Here is a 23,062-nt window from a genome sequence, read left to right on the forward strand (position 1 = left end):
TTCCTTCCTCCCTTTCTAGGAGAGGAAAAGTAGTTTATATACTTGTCAATTAGGGTTAGGAGACTGATTTTTCTGACCTTAGGCCGACCTAGAAGCATTATTTTCCAAATTGCAAACTTAAAGACCCAATTCCCAACAAGAGACCGGGCCCAAAATAGGGCCAGGGACCAGGGCGCTGGGCGCCATGGTCCCACCTCCCGGGACAGCAGGGTGCAAGGAAGGATCAGGCCAAGGTGCAGAAATATGCAGTTTTTGATGTCGCAAACAAGTTTCGGGGTCTCCATTCAGGTTCAACATTGCGCCGCCATCGTGAAGACCCAAATGCAGTCGAAATTGCAAGTGTCACAATTTTAGGACGCTACAAATATAGAATTATCTATGTGACTAGATTACTCTTTAAAGTTGTCTTTAAATGTAAATAAAGATTATGAACCAAGTATCCCATAGTCATCTCATTCAAAATGAATTATACTTTAATATAAAACAAAGTTTCAATAAGAACAAATCCATGTCTTTTTTTATTGCCAAATTATTTTTTTAGAATAAAATTTATAATTACGTTTCCTAAAAAAACATTAACATCGATTTCTTTTGAAAATTAACGTTGTGTAGGGTGCACGTGAATGCGAGCCCCCTCAACAACTTACGATGAACATTTGCTTCGTGATTACCCATGGCATTTCATTGATGACTAGTTTGCAAAATTGAAGAAAATTTGCTTTCCTTTCACATTGGATGCACTTTCTAATTTTCTTCGGACTTGACTTTTGTCATAAATAAATGCATCCCCCATTTATGGTATAATTTTGAACCTGACCTATCCTCTCTGAACCAACTGATTAGCAAACAATAACAACAAAAAGAAGAAATTGCAAAAAGAAATCACAATTCAGAATAAAAAACAAAGTGCCTTATTTTTTTGGAATTGCACACACCAATATCTTTATTGAAGCTTAATTAAAAAATTACATAGAGGCTTTATATATAAAGAATTTGTAGTCTAGAAGAATAAATAATAACTGCAGTTCTAAATATATTCCTAGCTTTGCATGGAAAGCTACTAAGGCTCTCAAACTATAAAAAACAAACTGCTCCCTAAATTAAGAATACAATAAGTGCATGCATAGCATGCTTTATTTTCTAAGAAACAAACTCATGCAAAAAACAAAACTAAAAATAGTCCTAAGGATTAATGCATGTTGGAGTACATGCTTTATTTGCATGAATAAACAAAAAATTATTAACTAAACTAATATAGCTGCATGCTAGAGCAGCATCAATTATCAACATACTCCCCCTTGATGCTAAGAGGGCTCACAATCTTATCTTGTAGTGCTATAAACTGAGCTTTTGCAACCGCTTTGGTGAATATATCTGCTAGCTGATCCTGGGTGTTGATGTGCTTCAATTCGACATCCTTCTTCTGCACTAAATCTCGTATGAAGTGATATTTCAAATCAAAATGCTTTATTCTGCTGTGATGAACCAGATTCTTAGCTAACTTGATGGCACTCACATTGTCACAATAAATTACTGTAGGCTGAATTTGTTTTTCTCCAATTTCTTCCAAAACTTTTCTGAGCCAAAGAGCTTGTGTACCTGTTGAGGTAATTGCAACATACTCTGGTTCTATAGATGAGAGGGCAACAATACTTTACTTTTTTGAGCTCCAGGTAATCAAACCAGAACCAAAAGAAAAACAATTTCCAGATGTAGATTTACGGTCATCCATACTACCTCCCCAATCTGAATCACTAAATCCTACAAGATTGAACTTTTCAGAAGAGTAGTAATGAATACCAAAACTTAAATTCCCTTTCACATACCTCAAAATCCTCTTGGCTGCCTTCATATGTATTTCAGATGGATTTGTCATATACCTTGAAACAAGTGAAACTAAATAGGCAATATCAAGCCTCGTGTGGATTAAAAACATCAAACTCCCCACAATACTTCTATAAGTTGTCTCATCAACTAAATCAGCACTATCATCTCTACATAACAAATCTCTATGAGCACTTGGAGTGGAGGCAAGGTTACAATTAGTCATATTAAATTTCTTCAGCATATCTTGTGCATACTTTGTTTAACAAATGAAAATCTCATCCTTACTTTGATAAACCTCCATTCCAAGAAAATATTTCATCAGACCAAGATCTTTCATCTCAGATTCTTTCATCATACCAGCTTTGAATTCATCTTTCATCTTAGAACTACTACCCATATACAAAAGATCATCAACATACAAACTTATGATGAGAATATGAGTACCTTCTTGTTTGTAGTAAAGGGTAGGATCACTCTTACTTCTCTAGAAGCCATTCTCCTGAAAGTATCCATCAATCCTGGCATACCACGCTCTTGGTGCTTGCTTGAGGCCATACAAAGCCTTCTTCAACTTGTAGACATAATTATCTTTTCCTTCCACTTCAAAACCTTGTGGTTGCTCCACATATACTTCCTCTTCTAAGTGCCCATTCAAGAAGGCACTTTTTAGGTCCATATGATGTATGCTCCACTTCTTCTGAGCTGCTAATGAAATCAGTATTCTTATGGTCTCTTGTCTTGCTACTAGTGCAAATGTCATAGGAACAACAGTGATCACCCTATTACCCTTATTCTTATCATAGATAGTACATGTCTTATTCTCAAAGACTACTTTATAATTTTTCTCACATAGCTGCCCAACACTTAACAAATTGTGCTTCAATTGTGGAGTATAATAAATATCATGAATACTCTTTATACCTTCTTTTGTTTGGACCTCCATAGCTCCTTTGGCAGCAACCTCTAATGATTTATCATCACCAACCTGGATCTTGGATTTGAAACTTCCATCCTTTGTTGAGAACAACTTCTCATTCCCTATCATATGGTTAGAGCATCCAGAATCTAGGTACCAAACATCTTTACTAGTATTTTCACCCTTTGCATAAGATAAAAATAAGTGACCAGGAGGATTCTCACTACTTTCTTGAGCATAGTTAGCACTTTTACCTTCTTTCAATCTGCATTCTCTTTCAAAGTGGCCATACCTATTACAATGGTAACATTGAACATTTCTCTTATCAAATCTGCCTCTACCTCTTCCTCTGAAACCACCACTTCCTCTTGAGCCACCTCTTCCTCTACCTCTTGAAGAATTTTGGCTTTACCCTTTACCTTGGCCTTGATTGATTTTGGCACTACTGCTACTTGCATCTTCATTTTTTGTGATTAGCAATTTAGAGGAAAACGCTTTCTCTACACCTTCAAAAGAATCTTTCAATCTTTCTTCATGAGACATCAGGGATTCAACCAGTTGATCAAACTGTAGTTTTGTCAAATCTTTGCTTTCTTCTATGATTATTGCTATATGATTCCATCTGGGTGTCAAAGATCTCAACACCTTTTTTATCAAAACTTCATTGCTTACAATTTCCCCAAGTGTAGCCATTTTATTGGCCACATCTTTGACTTTGACACAATAATCACTTATACTTTCGGCTTCTTGCATCTTCAAATGCTCGAACTCTCGCTTCAATGTCTGAAGTTTGACCACTTTAACTTGATCACTACCCTGGTAAGCTTCTTGTAGAGTCTTCCAGGCATCTTTGGCAGTTGTTGCTCCTGATATTCTTGGAAATAAGCTCTTATCAAGAGCTATCTGAATGTGAAACAAAGCTTGAGCATTCTTTTTCCTTGCTTCCTTTCTAGCTATTTTGTCATTGGCTTTAAGGGCATTCCAATCAGCTGGCTCTTCATAACCTGATTCAATAATCTCCCACAAATCTTTTCCAATAAAAAAGGTCAGCATCTTAATGCACCAATAATCATAATCATTCCCATCAAATTCTGGAACGGGCATATGGTTAGAATTCGACATGATTAACTTTGGCGAAATTCCAACAATAAAACTTTAACCCAAAACAATTTTACCTGCTCTGATACCAATTGTAAAATTTTGAACCTGACCTATCCTCTCTAAACCAACTGATTAGCAAACAATAACAAAAAAACGAAGAAATTGCAAAAAGAAATCACAATTCAGAATAAAAAACAAAGTGCCTTGTTTTTTTGGAATTGCACACACCAATATCTTTATTGAAGCTTAATTAAAAAATTACATAGAGGCTGTATATATAAAGAATTTGCAGTCTAGAAAAATAAATAATAATTGCAGTTCTAAATATATTCCTAGCTTTGCATGAAAAGCTACTAAGGCTCTCAAACTAAAAAAAGCAAACTACTCCCTAAATTAAGAATACAATAAGTGCATGCACAACATGCTTTATTTACTAAAAAATAAACTCATGCAAAAAACAAAACTAAAAATAGTCGTAAGGATTAATGCATGTTGGAGTACATGCTTTATTTGCATGAATAAACAAAAAACTATTAACTAAACTAATCTAACTGCATGCTAGAGCAGCATCAGTTATCAACATTTACATTATTCTAACAAACCACAATCCACAATGTCGTTGCCATCGCTATCAGTGTTGCTTCGATACGCTTGTGTTTCCCTGACTGCAGAACTCGGCATCTGTGGAGTTGGAGGCTCCATCTTCCCTTCCAGCATCCGCAACACTTGTTCCATGCTTGGCCTCCTCTCCTCCTCCCTTTCTATGCATAGCAACCCTACGATGCCTGCTCTTCTCACCTCTTCAACATCTGCCTCCGCTGCAACTCTTTCGTCCACAATATTAATCATCTTCCCCTCGTAAATTTGAGCTGCAGCCCATGCAGGAAAGTAATACTGACTTGAATCTTGAACACTTAAATCCAGACTTCTTCGGCCGGAAATGATTTCCAACAGTGTCATACCAAAACTGTAAACATCAACCTTAGGGGTGATGGGAAGACCGGAGATCCACTCTGGTGCCAAATACCCTCTCGTTCCTCTCGTTGTGGTCAATACACGGCTGAAATCTCTACCCACAAGCTTTGCCAACCCAAAATCTGCCAACTTGGGTGAAAAATTACCATCCAAGAGAATGTTCTTGGGCTTTACATCGCTGTGAATCACGCAATCTCTGCACTCTTCGTGGAGATAAACTAAACCTCGCGCAGTGCCTAAAGCGATCTGGAAGCGGGTCTTCCAGTCGAGTACCTTCGGTTTACTTTTGGAATTATTAGTGAACAGTAGGGAATTTAGAGAGCCATTGGGCATGTAATCATAAACCAGTAAGCGTTTAGATCCTTCTGCACAAATCCCTCGAAGTCTGATCAAATTTGCATGTTGTATGTTGCCAAGAGAACTGATTTCCGCTCGGAATTGCTTATCATGTTGTCTTGAACTGGAATCCAATTTCTTTACGGCTACAAGTGTACCGTCTGTTAGACATCCTTTGAACACTGAACCGAATCCTCCGCTCCCCAACTTAGACCTGAAATTCCTTGTTGCAATCTTCAACTCTATGTAACTAAACATTCTAAGAAAATACTCTGAGGAAACTGCACAAGTCTCCTTCGGTGGTCGAAGTCGACACCTTTGCCACATTAAAAATGAAATGATACTCAAAGCAACTGTAAGAGCAAGAGCACTCACTATAATTATGGTTTTCAGTTGGGAGGAGGACCATTTTTTATGCTTTGGAACTTTTAAGGCAGCTACTCGAATGGAGACGTTCCCTCTTCTATTTGATGGAGAGTTGTTCATGTTTAGCAAATCTCCAGACCAGATTTGGCAGCGTCCGGAAGGAGAATTGAAAGCAAACGCAGTGCAGGAGCAGTTGCGGAGGCAGGCTTTCTGGCAATCTCCCTTGTTGGGTGCAGAGTATGAAGAAGCTGAATCATCAGGCAACGTTACACCAGCCTCGATAAATTCGTCGGTGCTACCTTTTTTGGTATCGCAGTTTAACGGGCTCTGCCGAACACAGCCACTTGACGACCAGTCTTGCGAATCCCTGGCGCGCTTGTCTGCCGGGATGAAGCCTTCCACACAGCTGCAGAACTCAAGATTGTTGGAGTTGCAGCTTCCGCAAGGGCCACAAAAACCATATGCAGCGCATTGATCTCTGGGGCGAATCTCCACCATGATCCATTTAGTGTTATCATACAAAGCAAATTCTTGTATTCCTCCGGAATTAATTTTGATTAAACTTGGGATCCCTGTCTGCAATTCGTAACTGAAATAAAAACCAGAACTAGTACTTTTAAAGCTGACATTGAAGCGGTCTCGGTTTGGATTTTCCGGCATTCCACTGAAAGTTTTGTTGTCCCAATTTCCACTCTCCCAAAACTGGACAGAATTGTTCCAAGTTAGCACGAATTGTTTAGCCCCAGATGGATCCAAATGAAGGACAAAAGCCCAGGTGCGGGATCCATAGAGTTTTTCCAACAGACTAGCTTTTCCTGTCCACCGAACCACATGCCGGGCAACATAGTATCCACAGGATAGTCAAAGCTCTGCCAAACAGTCTCAGATTTATTGTCATCGCTAAGCATCAAAAAGTTACCAGAATCTAATAGCACAGCCCGCGAGGGCTTGTACGATACGTTGGCAGACCAAAGAGACATGCCCCCTGCATCAAACAGTCCCAGAGTACCTCCTTTTGAGAGTTTCAGAACGCCAGGCCTGTGTTTCCCCGGATTCTCCCTATTAGCCACCCAAACGACCATCTTTTCTGGTATGTTGGCATACCAGATACCGAGATACCAGTTATTGCTTCCATTTGGGCTGAAAATTCCCAATTCAAACATGCCGTTCTTCGAGGTTATAGTCTGATTTCCAATAAGCGATGCGCCCAAGGAAAGAGAGTCTCTGCTACCAGTACCGGTAGATAACCCGTCACCGTAGCAAATTATAATTAGCACGCTAAGCGCGGAGATCATATATGCCGGTCCTGCTAAAAAACCCACCCTTCTCATTTCAGGTATTATTGATTTTCGTAGACAGCACTGAAACTCAGAAAAATCAAGCCTCATTTTTCTGAATATCTCATGTGCTCTTTATGTGCGTGCCGGGATCTAAGTCTTCTGTTCATAGAGCTTGTGCCGTGTTAAAGTGGTTATGTAAGGGATAAAGTCTTCTGTTCATACCGCCTGTGCCTGGTTATAGTCTTTTGTTCATCCGGGTCAAAGAGTTATAACTAGATATTGTTTCACAATTAAAATATAGTTTAAACTTTAGATATACAGTACATGTATCCCATCTTGTAGTAAGTTTCATTTTAAAAAAAAGTGGTTTAGATATACATTGAATAATCTAATTCAGTTTCATTTTTAGTCATTTTAAAAAAAATTTCTTAAGCTATTTTTTTAATTATTATATAGATATTAAATTTAATAGGGTGATTGTTATTTCTATAATGATTTATGTCTCATTTATTTTATAATATTTCAACTCCAACAATAAGTTATGTGAGAGTTAATCTGAAAGCTATATCAATCATATTGAACTTTTCAACTTTCAATTATGATCTAGGATTGTAGTTATAGAAAGTTTGTTGAGTAATACAAGAACAATGATAAAATTATACTATGGTTTAGGTCCAATCAATACTAATCACTACAAACAATATCCCATATTAGAAAGCTCTATGTGTGCCGGTTATGCTCTCTTTGAGGCCTACTCTATTTTTAGGGTCAGCCCCCTTGTTTTGGCTGCTTTATTATCAAAAACAATATTTAGTCTATTATAAAATTGTATGAAGTGATTGTAAATATTTAGGACATGCATTATAATATTGTATATTTTTCATTTGCAACAATATCAACTAATGCATGGTTTTTAAAGGATACTAAAATATTAATTTGTAGGTTTATAGTCTATTGTTAGTGTGTATTTTGTAAAATAGGTTGTTGAAGTTCGAAGGAGTTTTTTTTTTTTGCTAAATTGTTTTCTTAAAATGAAATTTTTTATCAAAATGTCTAAGTTTTAACTCAAATATTATTCTCCAAAAAAATTATAAATTGATTATTGTTATTAATGAGTTGGTTCCAAAAATAAGACTATTATTAATATTGCATATTATAAAGTTATGTATAATTCTTATTGCTTTTTAGTAATTTGATATGAAATGAATATACATAAGAGCGGGATCAATTGAGTTTTTCCAATCGATTAGCTTTTGCTGTCCACCAAACCTCATTCCGGGCACAGCCCTTGAGACCTTGTTTGATATATTGACCGACCAAAGAGACGTGCCCTCTACATTAAACAGTCTCAGATTACCTTCTTCTGACAGCTTCAAATTGCCAGGCTTGTTTTTCATCGGACTCTCCCTATTAGCCACCCAAACAATGATCTGCTCTGACATTCCAATAAGAGAGGCACCCAAAGAGATCTAGTCTCCCCTACCAGTACCAACAAAAAAAATTCTCTTATATAACTATTGTAGAAATTCAAAAAAAATAAAACTAGGTTTTATGTATGTAATAAGTAATATAGCTTAATTATTTTAAGTTATAAGAAATGAACTAGGTTTGGATTTGAATTTTCTTAGTAGAAATGAACTTATGGCTTGTGGACCTTTTTTTCGTTGTAAGTGGAGATTTTTCTAGGTGTATAAACTTGCAATAACAAATGGATGGTTTGTGAAGGATCTTCTCTTTTTCGATAGACCATTGAGATCTAATTTAATGGTTTTAGAATAAGAATCTAAGACATCAAAGAATCATACAAATGTCCTAAATTGTCAAGAAATGCAAATTATGATACAAGCTAATGATGCAATGAATAAACTCAAATAAATAAAATATGCAAAAATGAATTATGGTTCATAATTTTTTACAACTCAACACACAAATTGACATTTCATATTCAAACGGATAAATTACTATTAATTAGGAAAGAGTCAATTTAGATTAAATAGTTTTAAGTTTAAATTTAAAAATTTCTCAATTATTTTCACATCATAAATTTGACTCTAATCTATAAATAAATAATTTGAACATCAAACCCCATCTTAAAAAATATACAAATAAAATGAATACTAATTATAATAAAATAATCATGATCACTAAAAACAAACTAGTCCAAAATTAACACAGAATGAATGTGGACTTTTGACCTTTCCAATATTATATTTAAAAAATCTTTCAAAGTGTCTAATTAGTCATATTATGCCTGCCAAGCGTAAGAAATTCCATGTGCTATCTATTTGCTTGTGAAAAGTCACCTAATTCTTTGATTTATTCTTGATGTGAAAACTAGTTATATTTGATTTTGACTTAATACCTACAAACAAAATCTTTCAACAAGCATAATTAGTCATACTATGCCTCATCAAGGGTAAGAAGTTCCATGTGCTTCTATTTGCTTATAAAAAATCACCTAAATCTAATTTATTATTGATGCAAAAAACTACTTATATTTTTTTTGATTTAATAATCTACAAACAAGATACCCATCCATAGCAGTTAAAGTGCAATAGAAAATTTTAGGATTATAAGGATTTTGAATGTGGGTGAATTAATTATGTATATTATTAGTGTTGTTTTCTAAATTAAGTTTTTTATTCATTTGTATTTAATTTTATAAATCATATTTTATTTTATTTTTCAAATATATAATTAAGTCTTTGTATATCTTTATATCATAGTTTGCATATTTGGACAAAGAGAGTACTCAGCAAGTCCATATATTTTGACTCCACTAGAGCTCGGCAAATATCCACAAAATCTTGGCAACTTAGAGAGTACTAAAAATTAAAATCTTTTTAAAAAACATATATTTTTTGCAAAATTCAATTACAACATGTATTAAATTAAAAGTTGACATCTCAAAAGAGAAAATACATAGTTTTATAGCCAAAAAATAAAGTGAAAAATACGTTTTAACCTTTATTTTACCCATGTTGATGTTTTTATCCATATTTTTCGTGTGTATATAAAAACTCGCGAATTAAATTTGTCAAAACTTGTACAAATAATTCATGAGTACATTGTTTGTCATATCAATCATATAAACTACAAGACAATTATGCTCATATTGAAAAGCTCGAATTCGAATTCAATGTACTCAAAATCTACCCACAAAGAATTCTAAAACTACTCTATCTTTAAGATAGCGTATACCACATAAATATTTATTTTTTAATATTGATAAATCAATTTGTACAAATCAACTTTATTCCCTAAATTAAATACCCATATCAATTTACATCTAATTCTCTGGAATGACATAACTAAATCAAAATAAATCAATATTATATACATTTGTGTCTAAATATAAAACTCTCAAATTTGAATGTGTGAAACCAGGCTAGCAATTTACATAACGACACTCGTGAAGTTGACGAAATATTACCTAAACACCATGAACGGTGCAGATTCAATCCAGGGAGCTAGGAAAGCCTGTACACCATCCAGTACAATGTTTTTTCTAAAGTCCTTTGTATGAATGAGTGATGATTATGAATGATCCTGAAAAAGGACAAAATGTGGGCCACAAATCTTAATCACAAAGGTGGAATACCTGTGAACTTTATGAATGAAGCTAAAGAGGATCATGTGACCATGTACCTATCATGTGACCACCCCCATGTGGCACATCAACCACAATCATTAAGCTATATATACCACGCTAAAACTCAGAAAAATCAAGCCTTGTTTTTCTGAATATCTCTTCTGCTCTTAACGTGTGTGGATGGGTCAAATCTTCTGTTCATAGAGCATGTGCCGGTTCAAAGTCTCATGCTGGGGTTAATGTCTTATGTTCATAGCTCGTGTGTCGGGTCAAAGTGTTAAAACTAGATATAGTTTTTTATAATAATAAAAATGTAGCCTAGATATACAACGCATATACCCCATCTAGTAGAATAAGTTTTCATAATAGAAATGCGGTCTTTATATACATTCACTAGACAAAAAATCATCTACTTTAGTTCGACGTTTCATTTTATTTAGGCATATATTTATCCACTTTTATACAATTATTTACATACATTTATTCTTTAAGCATTGTCTTTGGCATGGTTTATATAATAATCATTCAATTTTAATATAAAAATAAAGATGTAGGAATTATATTCAGAAATGTTTCGAAGTTATATCAATCATATTTAATTCTTCAACTCTAAATTATGATCTAGGATCGTAGTTGTAGCAAGTTTGTTGAGTAATACAACAACAATGACAAAACTATCTTATATTGTAGGTCCAATCAATACTAATCGCTACAAACCTTACACCATAAAATTATTTAGTCTATTATAAAATTGAGTGAACTGATTGTAAATATTTTAGGACATGCATTGTGCTCTAATACATTTTCCAACTGCAACAATACCAACTAATGTTATTTCTCAAGGATAAAAAAATATTAGTGCATAGGTTAATAGTATATCATTAACATGTGTACTTTGTAAAGAGCATTGTGGACATTTGAAGTAGAATTTTTTTTCTAAATTAATTTCTTAGTGTACATATTCTTATCAAAATGACCATAAATTTTAAATCAAATATTATTTTCAAAAAAAAATATCAATTGAATACTATTGTTAGTTCCAAAAATTTGATTAATTATTAATTTATGTATTGTAAAGTTATATATAACTTTTTTTATTTTTAGTAATTTGATATTAAACAAATAGCATGCTTTCAAACATATAAATAAGAGAAGGATTTTTTTTAGAGAGTAATATTTTGTTTATTTATTTAGATATATTAATTAGTTTATGTCACTTGAAAATTTCTAAAAAATGTTAGTTTAGTCACACTGAGAAAGTTTGACTCTAACTCATACCATTACAATGTATTTTCTTTCCACTCCTTCTCACTCGCATGAGTTCTTATTTTTGATTCAACACCTTCCTCCAAAAATTAAATTTATAATTTAAAGAAATTTCTTAAAAATTATCACGATCTCCAACACTATAAAATGAACGACTTAATTGACAAATGAAAAAATTGGTCCAAACAATACCTAAAAATATTCTCATCACATGTTATTTATTTTTCTATAAATTTCAAGGAAAGTGGAAAAAGAAATTATTTAAAATTCATTGCTAGTCATACTTCATTGTTAAAAAGCATCCATACATATTAAAAGCATATAAAGTTTTTTGTACAATTTGATTTCTAGTCAACCTTGAGTTTATATGATTGTCATTTTATGAGTTATTTCCAACATCAAAAATTGACACTCATTTGTTTTGTCCATTTTTTCTTATAATAACCTTAATGACTCAAATATATTATCAATTTTTTTTTATTCATTTTTTCTTATAATAACCTTAATGACTCACATATATTATCAAAAATATTTTACAAAATGGTCTACATGCACTACAATCTCTATTTGATTGCACTAAGTTCTATAGAATGAATTTGAACCTTACACAAAGAGACTATGATGTGGCCCTATGGATATGCTAATAAAACTTTGGATGATAGGATGGACATATTACGAGGATGACAAACACTTCTATTATATACAATAAGTTTAAGGTTTAATAATTTTATTAGTTGTTGTTTGAAGTATATTATTAAAAAAATGAAAGGTAGAGATCTTTTTTTATGATTTTATTATTATAAAGGAAAAAGAAGAGTTATATAAGGGCCCCATAACCTTCAAAAAAATCCAATAAATACAATAATAGGAAAAATAGAAACGAATAAATCAAAGCCTTTTAACCAACATAATACCAATAGAGACAACAACAGAAAATTCAATAAAATTCTAGTTGAAAGGTAGCCAAAACATTTTTAAAAATATACGACGATGCCATAGGTTGATTGGATGGCTAAATCATTAAGGTTTTCTACAACTTCCTAATCTATTTTGTAGAGATTTTAGTTTAATTTATAGGTATTCCTTCTTAGTATCATTTGTGTTTCCACCTTGCTTCATCTTCTAACTTCTAGTCATCTTGCTTAGACCATTTCCCAAATTTGTACACTTTCTATTTTTGTATTACCTTGGTTACTCTAGTACTTATAAAATCCAAGCAGTTTTTTATCTTATATTCCTCCAAATTTCCCTTAACCTGTCACATCTCTTGCTAAAATATCCAAACCTTAAATTCTAGAATGACCATTGTCTCCGTAAAATTTACATTTTATTGAAAGAAGACCTCCAAGGATTCGTTCTCTTTATCCTTTGAAATTTCAATTGTTATGTCTTGTAAATCCTTATTCATCCTTTTATTATAATTAATTACCCTTTCATAAAACCTAGCTAGGAGTTCAGAACTTTCCTTACAGCCCCAACCTTACCATTTAACAAGTGGTAAGCTAGTAGAAGCTTCTTCTTTTGACTTAAAATTTATCTACACAATTGGATAAGAAGTAAATTCCAATATTTTTTGGTGCTTTTAAGAGGCCCCTAAGAATCATTGTATACATGATCTAGAGTCAAAACTCCCTTTTTCAAATGAATGCAAGGTCACTTAGGCCATCCTTAATTGTGTACTTTTTAATGGCTTGATTTGAATGGAAAGTATATTTTTCATTACAAATGAGGAAAGAGATCTATTTTAAATTCCTTTGTAAGAAATATTTATGCACTGTCACCACTTATCTACATAAGTCTAATAGGAATAATTTATTTCTCATAAATTTTGGAAGCTTGTACAATTCTCTCAAAAAAATATAACTCTATTATAAGTAAAAATGGATAAATGTAATACCTATCTTATTGCTTCACTATTTTTTCTAGCTTCAAAGGATATGTTTCTATCTATATCAATTTCTTAAAAAAATAACACGAAAAAGTAAAACAATCAATGACCCTTCTGAAGAATTTGGCATTCTATTTAAGCCTATTTGGGGATAATATTTACATACTTTATTTTGGTTCAATGCTCATGAGTCCTTCAATTTTTATCCCTATAAATTTTCCTCTCTTAGATATTGCATATGCTAGATATGAAGTCACAGTTTAAATTAAATAACATTAGCCAATTGATCTTGTAGCCTACCATTAATTAGAGTGACCCAATAAAAATGATCCCTTAAAATATAAGGATCCGATTACAACCTTCTATTGACGTAGAAACCTTTATAAAGATTAAAATTTACTTTGTTTGGAAAAGTTCATTGGTTAGATAATATATCCATATTTGTCATATAAGTTTTCACCCATAGAATTATTTAGGTGATTATCCATCTTTGAGTCTCATTAAATGTAAAAAATATCACATCTATGAGAAGTTACATCTTCTTCCCAAATATTTTTGTGTGATTCCACTTTTTGGAAATCTCCATAACTCTGGCAAGAAACTATATGTTCAATCATTGCCTTAATGTTGCCTATATTAGCACCCTTGCATTTTCTATATTAGCTCTTTACGATATTCCCTACTTCATCTTGTTGGTTTCTTCCCTTATATGTTTAACGGTTATCTTAATAATCTCCTCTACTAATGGTTCATTTTTGTCAAGATTTTTTCTTGAAGTTAATATTGTTGCAAATAACATGAAAAATGACATCCAAAAGAAGGTTAGGGTTGCAATCAAAGAGAGATTTTATAGGATATTTTATAGAGTTGAAATTATTAGAACCAACAAAAAAATTACTTTACGGCCTAGAAGCAATCCAATTAGGTTTGGGAGGATCGGAACAAAAGGTTTGGGAATTGAGGATTTCAAAGCGAGTTTTGTGCGTCGAAGATGGGATGAGGCATAAATAATGCAACCCATGTTTTCAGGGGATATGAAAGTCTTATGGAGGGGCTAAGCAATGGCTGAGAGAAAGTGAGTGAGAAAGAATGGAGGCTAAGAAAGTTCAAAAAAAAATTAAGATGCCAAAGGTAAGTAATCCAATTGAAGATGACCGAGTCATCTCTTTTTTCCATGATAGTCAATCTTGGAATGGTTCAATTTCCATGTTGAAAGAAAGAGCTTGTTTCATTAAATGGGTGGGTATTGGCCAACATTTAGCAAGGTTAAAAAATAGTGTAAGGCTAATTGGAAATTTAAGTTTGATATCAAAACTATGTCAAATGGCTTCTTTAAGGTAATAGCTAAAAATGGGTGTGCTAAAAGTTGGTTTTAAAAAATGGGCCCTTTTTAATGGGAGGCAGAGGAGTGTACATCAAGGATTGGGAACCAAATTTCAACCTATTGTAGGCAAATATGGAGGAGATTCCCATTTGGATTAGGTTGTACAAGTTTCCCAAGGAATACTAGAATGATGACATTCTAAAAAAAATGAGAATAACTTAGGGTTTTTCATTAAGGCAAATGAAGTGATAGAGACTAAGGATTGTAGCATGTATTGCTGAAATTGTATTAGCTTGAAACCTCATGGTAATTTGCCTAAATCAATGGACATAAGAACAAATACTAGATTTTGGCATCAACAGATTGAAGTGGAAGAAAATATGGAAAATTGTAAAAAATGTTAGAGATATGGGCATGCAGAGGAGGAATATATTGTTGGTGACAAAGGGAAAGTAGTAGCTAAGGAATAATTAGCAAACAAACTACTACGACTTTTAGAAAGTGTTAGTGGGAAAATAAATGGTGAAAATAATATTAACCTAGTGGACAAGGAAAATGCAAGGGATGTGGCAAATGGAGCCAAATCCTAGAACGTCAAAGAAGGATTGGTCCCTAGCTAGGACCAAACAATGGTCACACCTTCTAGAGAGGATAGGGATAGAAGAAATTGCAAAGAATTTCAAGCATAGTTTGGGAAAGAGTATGAGTGGCTTATCAAAGAGTGTTGGGAAGAATATATCTTTCAACCAAGAGGGGGTTAACATAAATAAAAAGGATCACATCATACAAATATGCAATGATAATGAAAAAATGGTATTTTTGATGGGTGAAGCAATTGCAAAATTGGAAAGAGTTATGGAAGTGATTGGTAATGGAGTTACAAGAAAAGGAAGGGAAGATCGAGTTGACATAGCATGTCAAATAGATGTAGGTGCAATGAGTGGAGAAACTCAAAGGGAGATGAATGTAGAGCATTCAAGCAAACAGAAGGAGGAGTGGGGTTCAATGGAGGAGGAGGATGAGTGGGTATTGGTAGATGAATAATTTATTCTAGAAATTAGAACTATTGGTCAAATTGGGGCTAACTGGGAAACTTGGAATGGAGGAAAAGAGATCTAGGGGAAGAAAGACTAATAAAATAAGATTGGAGATTTTAGGTTACACTAAAAGTTTAGAGAAAAAAATTGTAGGGAAGGGTGTTACCCTTCCTAATGAGCAATACAAATCCTTAGTTGGAATTTCAGGGGATGCAATACCCCTAACAAAAGGTGTCTGGTCAAGAGAGGTCTCAATCAAGCACACCCATATTTGGTGTTATTACAAGAAATGAAGCTTAGTAGTTGGGAAGTGAAAAACTTACTTGAATGTGGCATTTGTGGAAGGGCTCATTCGTAGAGGTTGTAGGGATATGGGTGGGTTGGATTTTTTATGGAACCTAGTCACTATTGGTCTAAAAAATTGGCTTGCTTCTAAATGTTCAAAAATTGTCAAAATTCATTATTTTAGCCTCAATTGCGATTTCTTTGTGATGAACATTTATGGTCCATTGCAAGATAGAAAGAAAGTTGAGGTGTGGCACTATATTTTTGAAGTGTTGAAGTGAGTAGAGGATTCATTAGTTATTTTAGGGGGTGATTTCAATGATACTCTTGAGATAGCTGATAAATTGGGGGCACAATTGGAGTTAGGTGGTTCTTAGAAAGCCTTCCAAAACTATGTTACAAGAAATGGTGTATGGGAGATTAAGATAAAAATTGGTTCTTACACATGGTTGAATAGAAGATGGGGTGTGTCTCATATTGCAAAAAAGATAGATAGACTCTTTGTGGGAGGTGAATGGGAAACTAAACTGTATTTGAGGCTTTGATCCTTCCATTGATAGCGTCAAAACATTTTTTGATGTAGTTACTGATTCAGATGGATTAGGTTCTAGCTCGATGTCCCTTCAAATTTGAGAAAATGTGGTTGAGTGATAGAAATGTTAAAGACTTAATTGTTCAATGGCAGAATGAAGCACCACCAATAGAAGGCAAGAAAGCCTTTGTTTTCTTCAAAATGCTTCAATATATTAAGGGTAAATTGAATGAGTGGAACAAACCAAAGTTTGGAAATATTTTTTGAATGAGAATTGAAAGTGGAAGAGGAGCTGAAATTAATTCAAGAAAGAATTATGAGTGAAGAATGACAGAAGAGATATACCAAGAGGAAAAAGATCTAAAATCAAAATATGCTAAAATTCTTGCTCATGAAGAAATTTATTAGAGGAAAAAATCAAGGGAATGTTGATTGAAAGAGGGAGATGTTATTGTTGTCGCTGAAGAAGTGCAAGAACCTAAAAATCAGAACAATCAGAAGACTCCAAGGTAAGTAAGCTTGAATCATTCTGAAAAATTAGATAATTGGTGATAAGAATAAAGGTTTCATGACTAGAAGAAGGTTAGTTGTAGAGAAGTATGTTTGATTTCTACAGTTGAACCTAAAGATGTTGTTGAAGCTTGTAAAGATGAAAGTTGGATGAGAGAGTTGGAATGATTTGATGCCGGGAGAAAACTGAGAGGGGGGGTGAATCAGTTTTCTCACAAGTACAACAATGAATGCAAATTATAAGATTAATAATGGAGCACAATACAGTGAAATATAAAGAATGAAAGAAAAATACACATGACACCAATAGTTTGACTTAAAAACCCGGTAAAGGGAAAAACCACAGTGGGAAACCCTACCCACAATCAGATAATACTTCTACACCAGTATGTGAAATAATTATAATATGGGTTGCACTTACAATTAGGCCAACAACCTAGAGCTCACTGCTCATCACAAAAGAGAAGTCTCACTGACTTACAAAACATCGGACTACAATCTGGAGAAAATTAACTGTGAAAGTAGCATCCACTAATGCTTGATACAGTTTCGGTTAAGCACAGATGTCTGCCCTGCAATACCAAATCCTTATGATCCCTTTGCTGAAAGATATGACTTTATTCACACATAAACCTTTCTCTCATAATGCAGACATAACCATCGATCCCAAAGACCATACCTAATTACATGAATAATTTACCTATAGATATAGATCATCAACCTTAATGATAAGGTCGGCTAAACCCTAAACCCAAAAACCATAATTACAAAAATTACATCACACGGTACCACCAAACCAATATTATGATGCACATTACATATCATGGACCTAATTCAAATATCCAAACAATTATATCTACCGAAAATTCTACTAAGACCAAAATCCAACATGTTTCACCAACTGGTAGAAACCCTTAGTGCAATAACACAGAGAGTCTAACCAGATCCAAATAGGACCATCATAACAACACGCTAGCTAATGCAAAATCACCAAGAACTTAGGATACAATCAAGAAGCACCTTCATCATGATAGAAACCGATTCCATAAGCCGGACCAGAATCATATAACCAAAACATCAAATATCGCTAACCGGTAAACTAACCGGTACCAAGAAATATCAACCAGGAGCATAAGCGATAGTTATCAGAGCACCAAAACATGAACCAACATAATATAACAAGCATATAACCATCTTGAATAAGCATCCAAAACCGAATCCAAGGATCTGATTATATCGGATTAGAATCGAAGCCAAAACCAAGACACCAAGTCTAATCGGGATAGAAAATCTTATCCAATCGGGATAGTGTTGACATCAATGATAATACTTAACCAAATCCAGCATATGCCAATAGAGAGCTATGGAAGAAGAACTAGATCAGATTGAAAAGAATAACACTTGGGAACTAGTGCCTAGACCTAAGGATGAGAATGTTATTGGTACTAAATGGGTATTCAAGAACAAATTGAGTGAAGCCAGTGAAGTCAGAAATAAAGCCAGACTGGTTTGCAAAGGATATTCTCAAAAAGAAGGAATTGATTATGAGGAGATTTTTTCCCTGGTTGCCAGACTTGAAGCTATAAGACTTTTTCTTTCTTATGCTACTTATAAATATTTCAAGGTATATCAGATGGATGTCAAATCTACCTTTTTGAATGGTGAGCTAGAGGAAGAAGTCTACATTGAGAAACCTGATGGATTTTCATTATCAAATGATGGGGACATGGTATGTAAGTTGAAGAAATCTCTCTATGGATTGAAACAAGCCCCTATAGCCCGGTATGCCAAATTAGATAAGTATTTGTTGAAATTGGGATTTACTAAAGATGTTGTTGGCAATAATGTATATTTTAAGATAGAAAATGATAACATCCTAATTGTTGAAGTCTTTGTTGATGATATTATCTTTGGTGGTGATGATGACTTGAGAATGAAGTTTATTAGTGATATGAAGAAATAATTTGAGATGTCTATGATTGGTGAGATAAAAAAATTCTTAGGTTTGCAAATTGCACAGATTGAAAAAGGTATATTTATATCTCAAACTAAGTATGTGAATGAATTGCTGAAGAAGTTTGGGTTAGATGACTCCAAACTAGTTGGAACTCCTATTGTAACTGGTTGTAAATTGTAAGAATGATGAATCTCCTAAATCTAATCAGAGTTTATACAGATCTATGGTTGGTGGGCTGCTATATCTTACTCAGACTAGACCAGACATTATGCATGTTGTGTGCATGGCTTCTAGATATCAAGCTAATATGAAGGAGAGTCATGTCACTATTGTTAAGAAAATATTCAGATACCTGAAGGGAACTGTAGATTATGGTTTATGGTATTCGAGGAATGATGATTTCATGCTATGTTCTTACACTGATGCTAATTGGGTTGGTGATGTTGATGACCAAAAAAGAACTACTAGTGGAGCATTCTTTTTGGGTAAGAAATTGGTATCATAGGCTAGTAAGAAACAAGATTCAATGTCCTTATCTACTGTTGAAGATGATTACATTGCTGCTGGTAGTAATTGCACTCAGGTAGTTTGGATGAAGAAAATGTTGAAGGATATCAGAGCTATCTATTATGAGCCTACTATTATATATTGTGATAATTTCAGTGCTATTAACATGTCAAAGAATCTAGTGCAACATTTAAAGACTAAGCATGTGTCAATCAAATAACATTACTTGAGAGAGAAAGTCAGTGAAGAGAAAGTGAAGCTAGAGTATGTATCTACAAAGGAACAAATTGCTGATATTTTCACTAAGCCTTTTCCTACATGTACATTTATTTATTTGAGAGACAAGTTAGGGGTATATACCCCTCCTGGTGAGAATGAGATGCATTGAGTTGCATCAATCCATAGGACTTCACAGTCTTATCCTTGTATCCAGATTGGTGGGTTGGTGTTGCTCCTCTGTTGGAGTAGTCTATGTTTTGGGGAGACAAATTCATGTTTCATATTCTAAATGGGGAGAGTAAGTTTGGTTTTCTGTTTTGAGATCTTTGACATTGTTTTCAAAGGAGTAGAGAGATCATGTGAAAATTTGATTTATATATCCCGATCTTAGGGGGAGTTTGTTGGAAATATCTTCTTTCTTTGGATTGATTATTTTTTAAATTCATATGTTGTCATCAATGCCAAAGGGGGAGATTGTTGGATATTGTTGGTCATTATTGCTGCTAGGATATGTTGTTGTCATTGATGTCAACATATTCCTATGTATTGATTTGGTGCATGTATGATTGGGAGATCTTATGATCCGATTTTGCAATGTTGTTCTACTGATCACTATTTTATAGAGTTCGGTATTTCCTCTAGTATATTCCGGTGTGATTAGATCTTGTGCTAAGACTTTGGGATATTGCTTGAGATGGTCTTGTGTATATTCACTTCATATGGTTCATGATTTGGTGCTCTTCAAGTTATCTTTCTTCGTGCCAATTGTTGATTGGTTGTGTTCTTGACCTTTCAAATGTTGAGAGATGAAGATTTGATAAGTGGTGTTGGTACAGTTGTTCTTGATGATTCTAACGCATTTGTTGGTGTTTCCTAGTCATGTCCTATTTGTTTTAATGATCCATATTGATCGTTGTGTGAGTTTTCGGTGGATTATATCAATCGGTGATGATTTTCATGCTATGTGGTCTTTCTGGTGGTGTAGCCTGTTGCGATTGATCTTGGCATTATTTTTGGTGAAGTTGAGTATTTGGGAATTTGATTTAGGTCCATGTTATGTCATATGAACCATTATATTGGTTTGGTGGTCGATCTTTGTATTGTGTGATGTAATTTTATAATTGAGGGTTGAGGGTTTATCTGACCTTGTTATCAAGGTTGATGAATTGTATATATAGGTGATGTATTCATGTAATTTAGGTGTCGATGGCATGTCTACATTATCAGAAAGTGGTGTATGTGTGAACAAGAGACTTATCCTTGAATGAAGTGTTGGGGAGAGATTGGTATTGCAGAGTAGACAAATATGCTTAATTGGAACTATAATCAGGCATTTGGAGATGTTATTCTTTCAGTTCATTTCTTCCGGCTTGTAGTCTGAATCTTACTGTAAGTTAGTGAGACTTTCCTGAGGTTGTAGCCTTCTAGGCCATCCTATTTAAGCAGTGAGCTCTAGGCAGTGTGTCTAAATGTTCGTGCATTCCCCATTGTAATATTTTCACACACTACTGCAGAGTATCATCTTACTGTGGGTAGGTTCCCACCATTGTTTTTCCCTTAATTGAGTTTTCCATGTCAAAAATATTGGTGTTATGTGTTGTGCTTTCAATTTTCTTATCTTTCTTATTACTGCAATTTATCAAATTTATTTTTGTAGTTAAATTTATTGATCTAGTGAAGATTGATTCACCCCCTCTCAGTCTTCCTTATTAGTTGCTGCTAAAAATTTGTATCAAATCCAAACCCTTTGGTAAAATCCTAGTCGCTTGAGGAGATTCGGGATGGCAGCTCAAGGTGTTATCTTTAAGAAGGAAAAACTGAAGTTTTATGGAAGTAACTATACTATATGGAAGAATTGGATGGAAGTCCACTTGAAGTATCATAGAGAAGATTACTGGAAGATTACAAAGAATGCCTATATTGTTCCTCCAAATGGACCTACTATTCTTGATGAGATCAAGGAAACTGAACATAATATTAGAGCAAAGGAAGCATTGCTTAGTGCCCTGACTGATTTTGAGATGATAAATATAATGGGACTTCAGACCGCACATGAGATCTGGGAGAAGCTTGAGATCTTATATGAAGGTGATAAACAAGTGAAAGTTGCTAAGTTACAGAGTTTGAAAGGAAAATATGAGATGTTGAAGATGGGAAATGATGAGAACATACACTATTTCATGGCTAAGGTGAATGATCTTATCCTAGGTATCATATGTACCAATGGAACCATTAAGAAAGATTAAATTATTGCTAAGGTGCTGAGATATTTGCCTCCTTCTTATAAACATAAGGTTTCTTCTATTGATGAGATCTAGAGTGTGACTATAGTGACAAGAGATATGCTAGTTGGAAAGATTGCTTCATTTGAGTTGAGCGAATTTGGAGAATCACATGGAAAGTCTAAGACAACATTTAGAGAATCTACATCTATATCCGAAAAGAAGAAGTATGATCCTGATGAGTGCAGAATATCCAAATATGAAAAAGAGAGAAGAGAGATGGAAGAGAAAGAAAGAGAGCTAGATGAGCTTGAACCATTTATTGCCCGGAGATTGCCTAAAGGAGCCGATAAGTATGATGGAAAGTTTCCTTTAAAATATTTCTCTTGCAATAAGATAGGACATTTTGCTTCTAGATGCCCAGAAAGGATGACTATGTATGTCAAGAATGGTAAGTTTGATAAACATGATAGGAATGATAGATATGAAAAGCATGAGAATTATGATAAGCCTTACAAGCCTAACTAAAAGTTTAGAAATTAGAAGAACTCTTATTATGTTGTTGATGAAGGTGTGACAGATGAAGAATCAAAAGGAGATGAATTTTTGTTTATTGTCATTAAAGAATTAGACTTGTACCTGTTGATTCCACAAGTTGCACTATTGAGGAGAAAGCTTTAGTTGCTAAAATTGAAGTGAAAGATGAATGGGTGATTGACAACGGTTGTTCACATCATATGACCAGTGATAAAAGAAAATTTTTGAGCATGGAAAGGTATGATGGTGGAATAGTTAGATTTGGAGATGACAAAGCCTGTGTAATCCATGGGAGAGGTTATATTACTTTTGATGGTAAGCATAACATTGATGATGTCTTGTATGTTGAAGGTTTGAAACATAATCTTTTGAGTGTCGGATAGAT

The 23,062-nt window shown here is 33.9% G+C and overlaps 2 protein-coding genes across 2 annotated transcripts; both read right to left on the reverse strand.

Annotated features, from left to right (window-relative positions):
- Positions 1–4,302: 4,302 nt before the first annotated feature.
- On the reverse strand, positions 4,303–6,184 carry LOC131866401 (G-type lectin S-receptor-like serine/threonine-protein kinase At2g19130). The gene has a single exon (XM_059215448.1). The coding sequence runs from the start codon at positions 6,179–6,181 to the stop codon at positions 4,433–4,435; it is 1,749 nt and encodes a 582-aa protein (XP_059071431.1). The 5' UTR covers positions 6,182–6,184; the 3' UTR covers positions 4,303–4,432.
- A 59-nt stretch (positions 6,185–6,243) lies between these two features.
- On the reverse strand, positions 6,244–6,936 carry LOC131866402 (S-locus-specific glycoprotein S13-like). Its single transcript, XM_059215449.1, has one exon. It carries the CDS (start codon positions 6,907–6,909, stop codon positions 6,244–6,246), a length of 666 nt encoding a protein of 221 aa, XP_059071432.1. The 5' UTR covers positions 6,910–6,936.
- Positions 6,937–23,062: the final 16,126 nt, after the last annotated feature.

Source organism: Cryptomeria japonica, unplaced genomic scaffold (genome assembly GCF_030272615.1).
Source record: "Cryptomeria japonica unplaced genomic scaffold, Sugi_1.0 HiC_scaffold_142, whole genome shotgun sequence".
Lineage (NCBI taxonomy): Eukaryota > Viridiplantae > Streptophyta > Pinopsida > Cupressales > Cupressaceae > Cryptomeria > Cryptomeria japonica.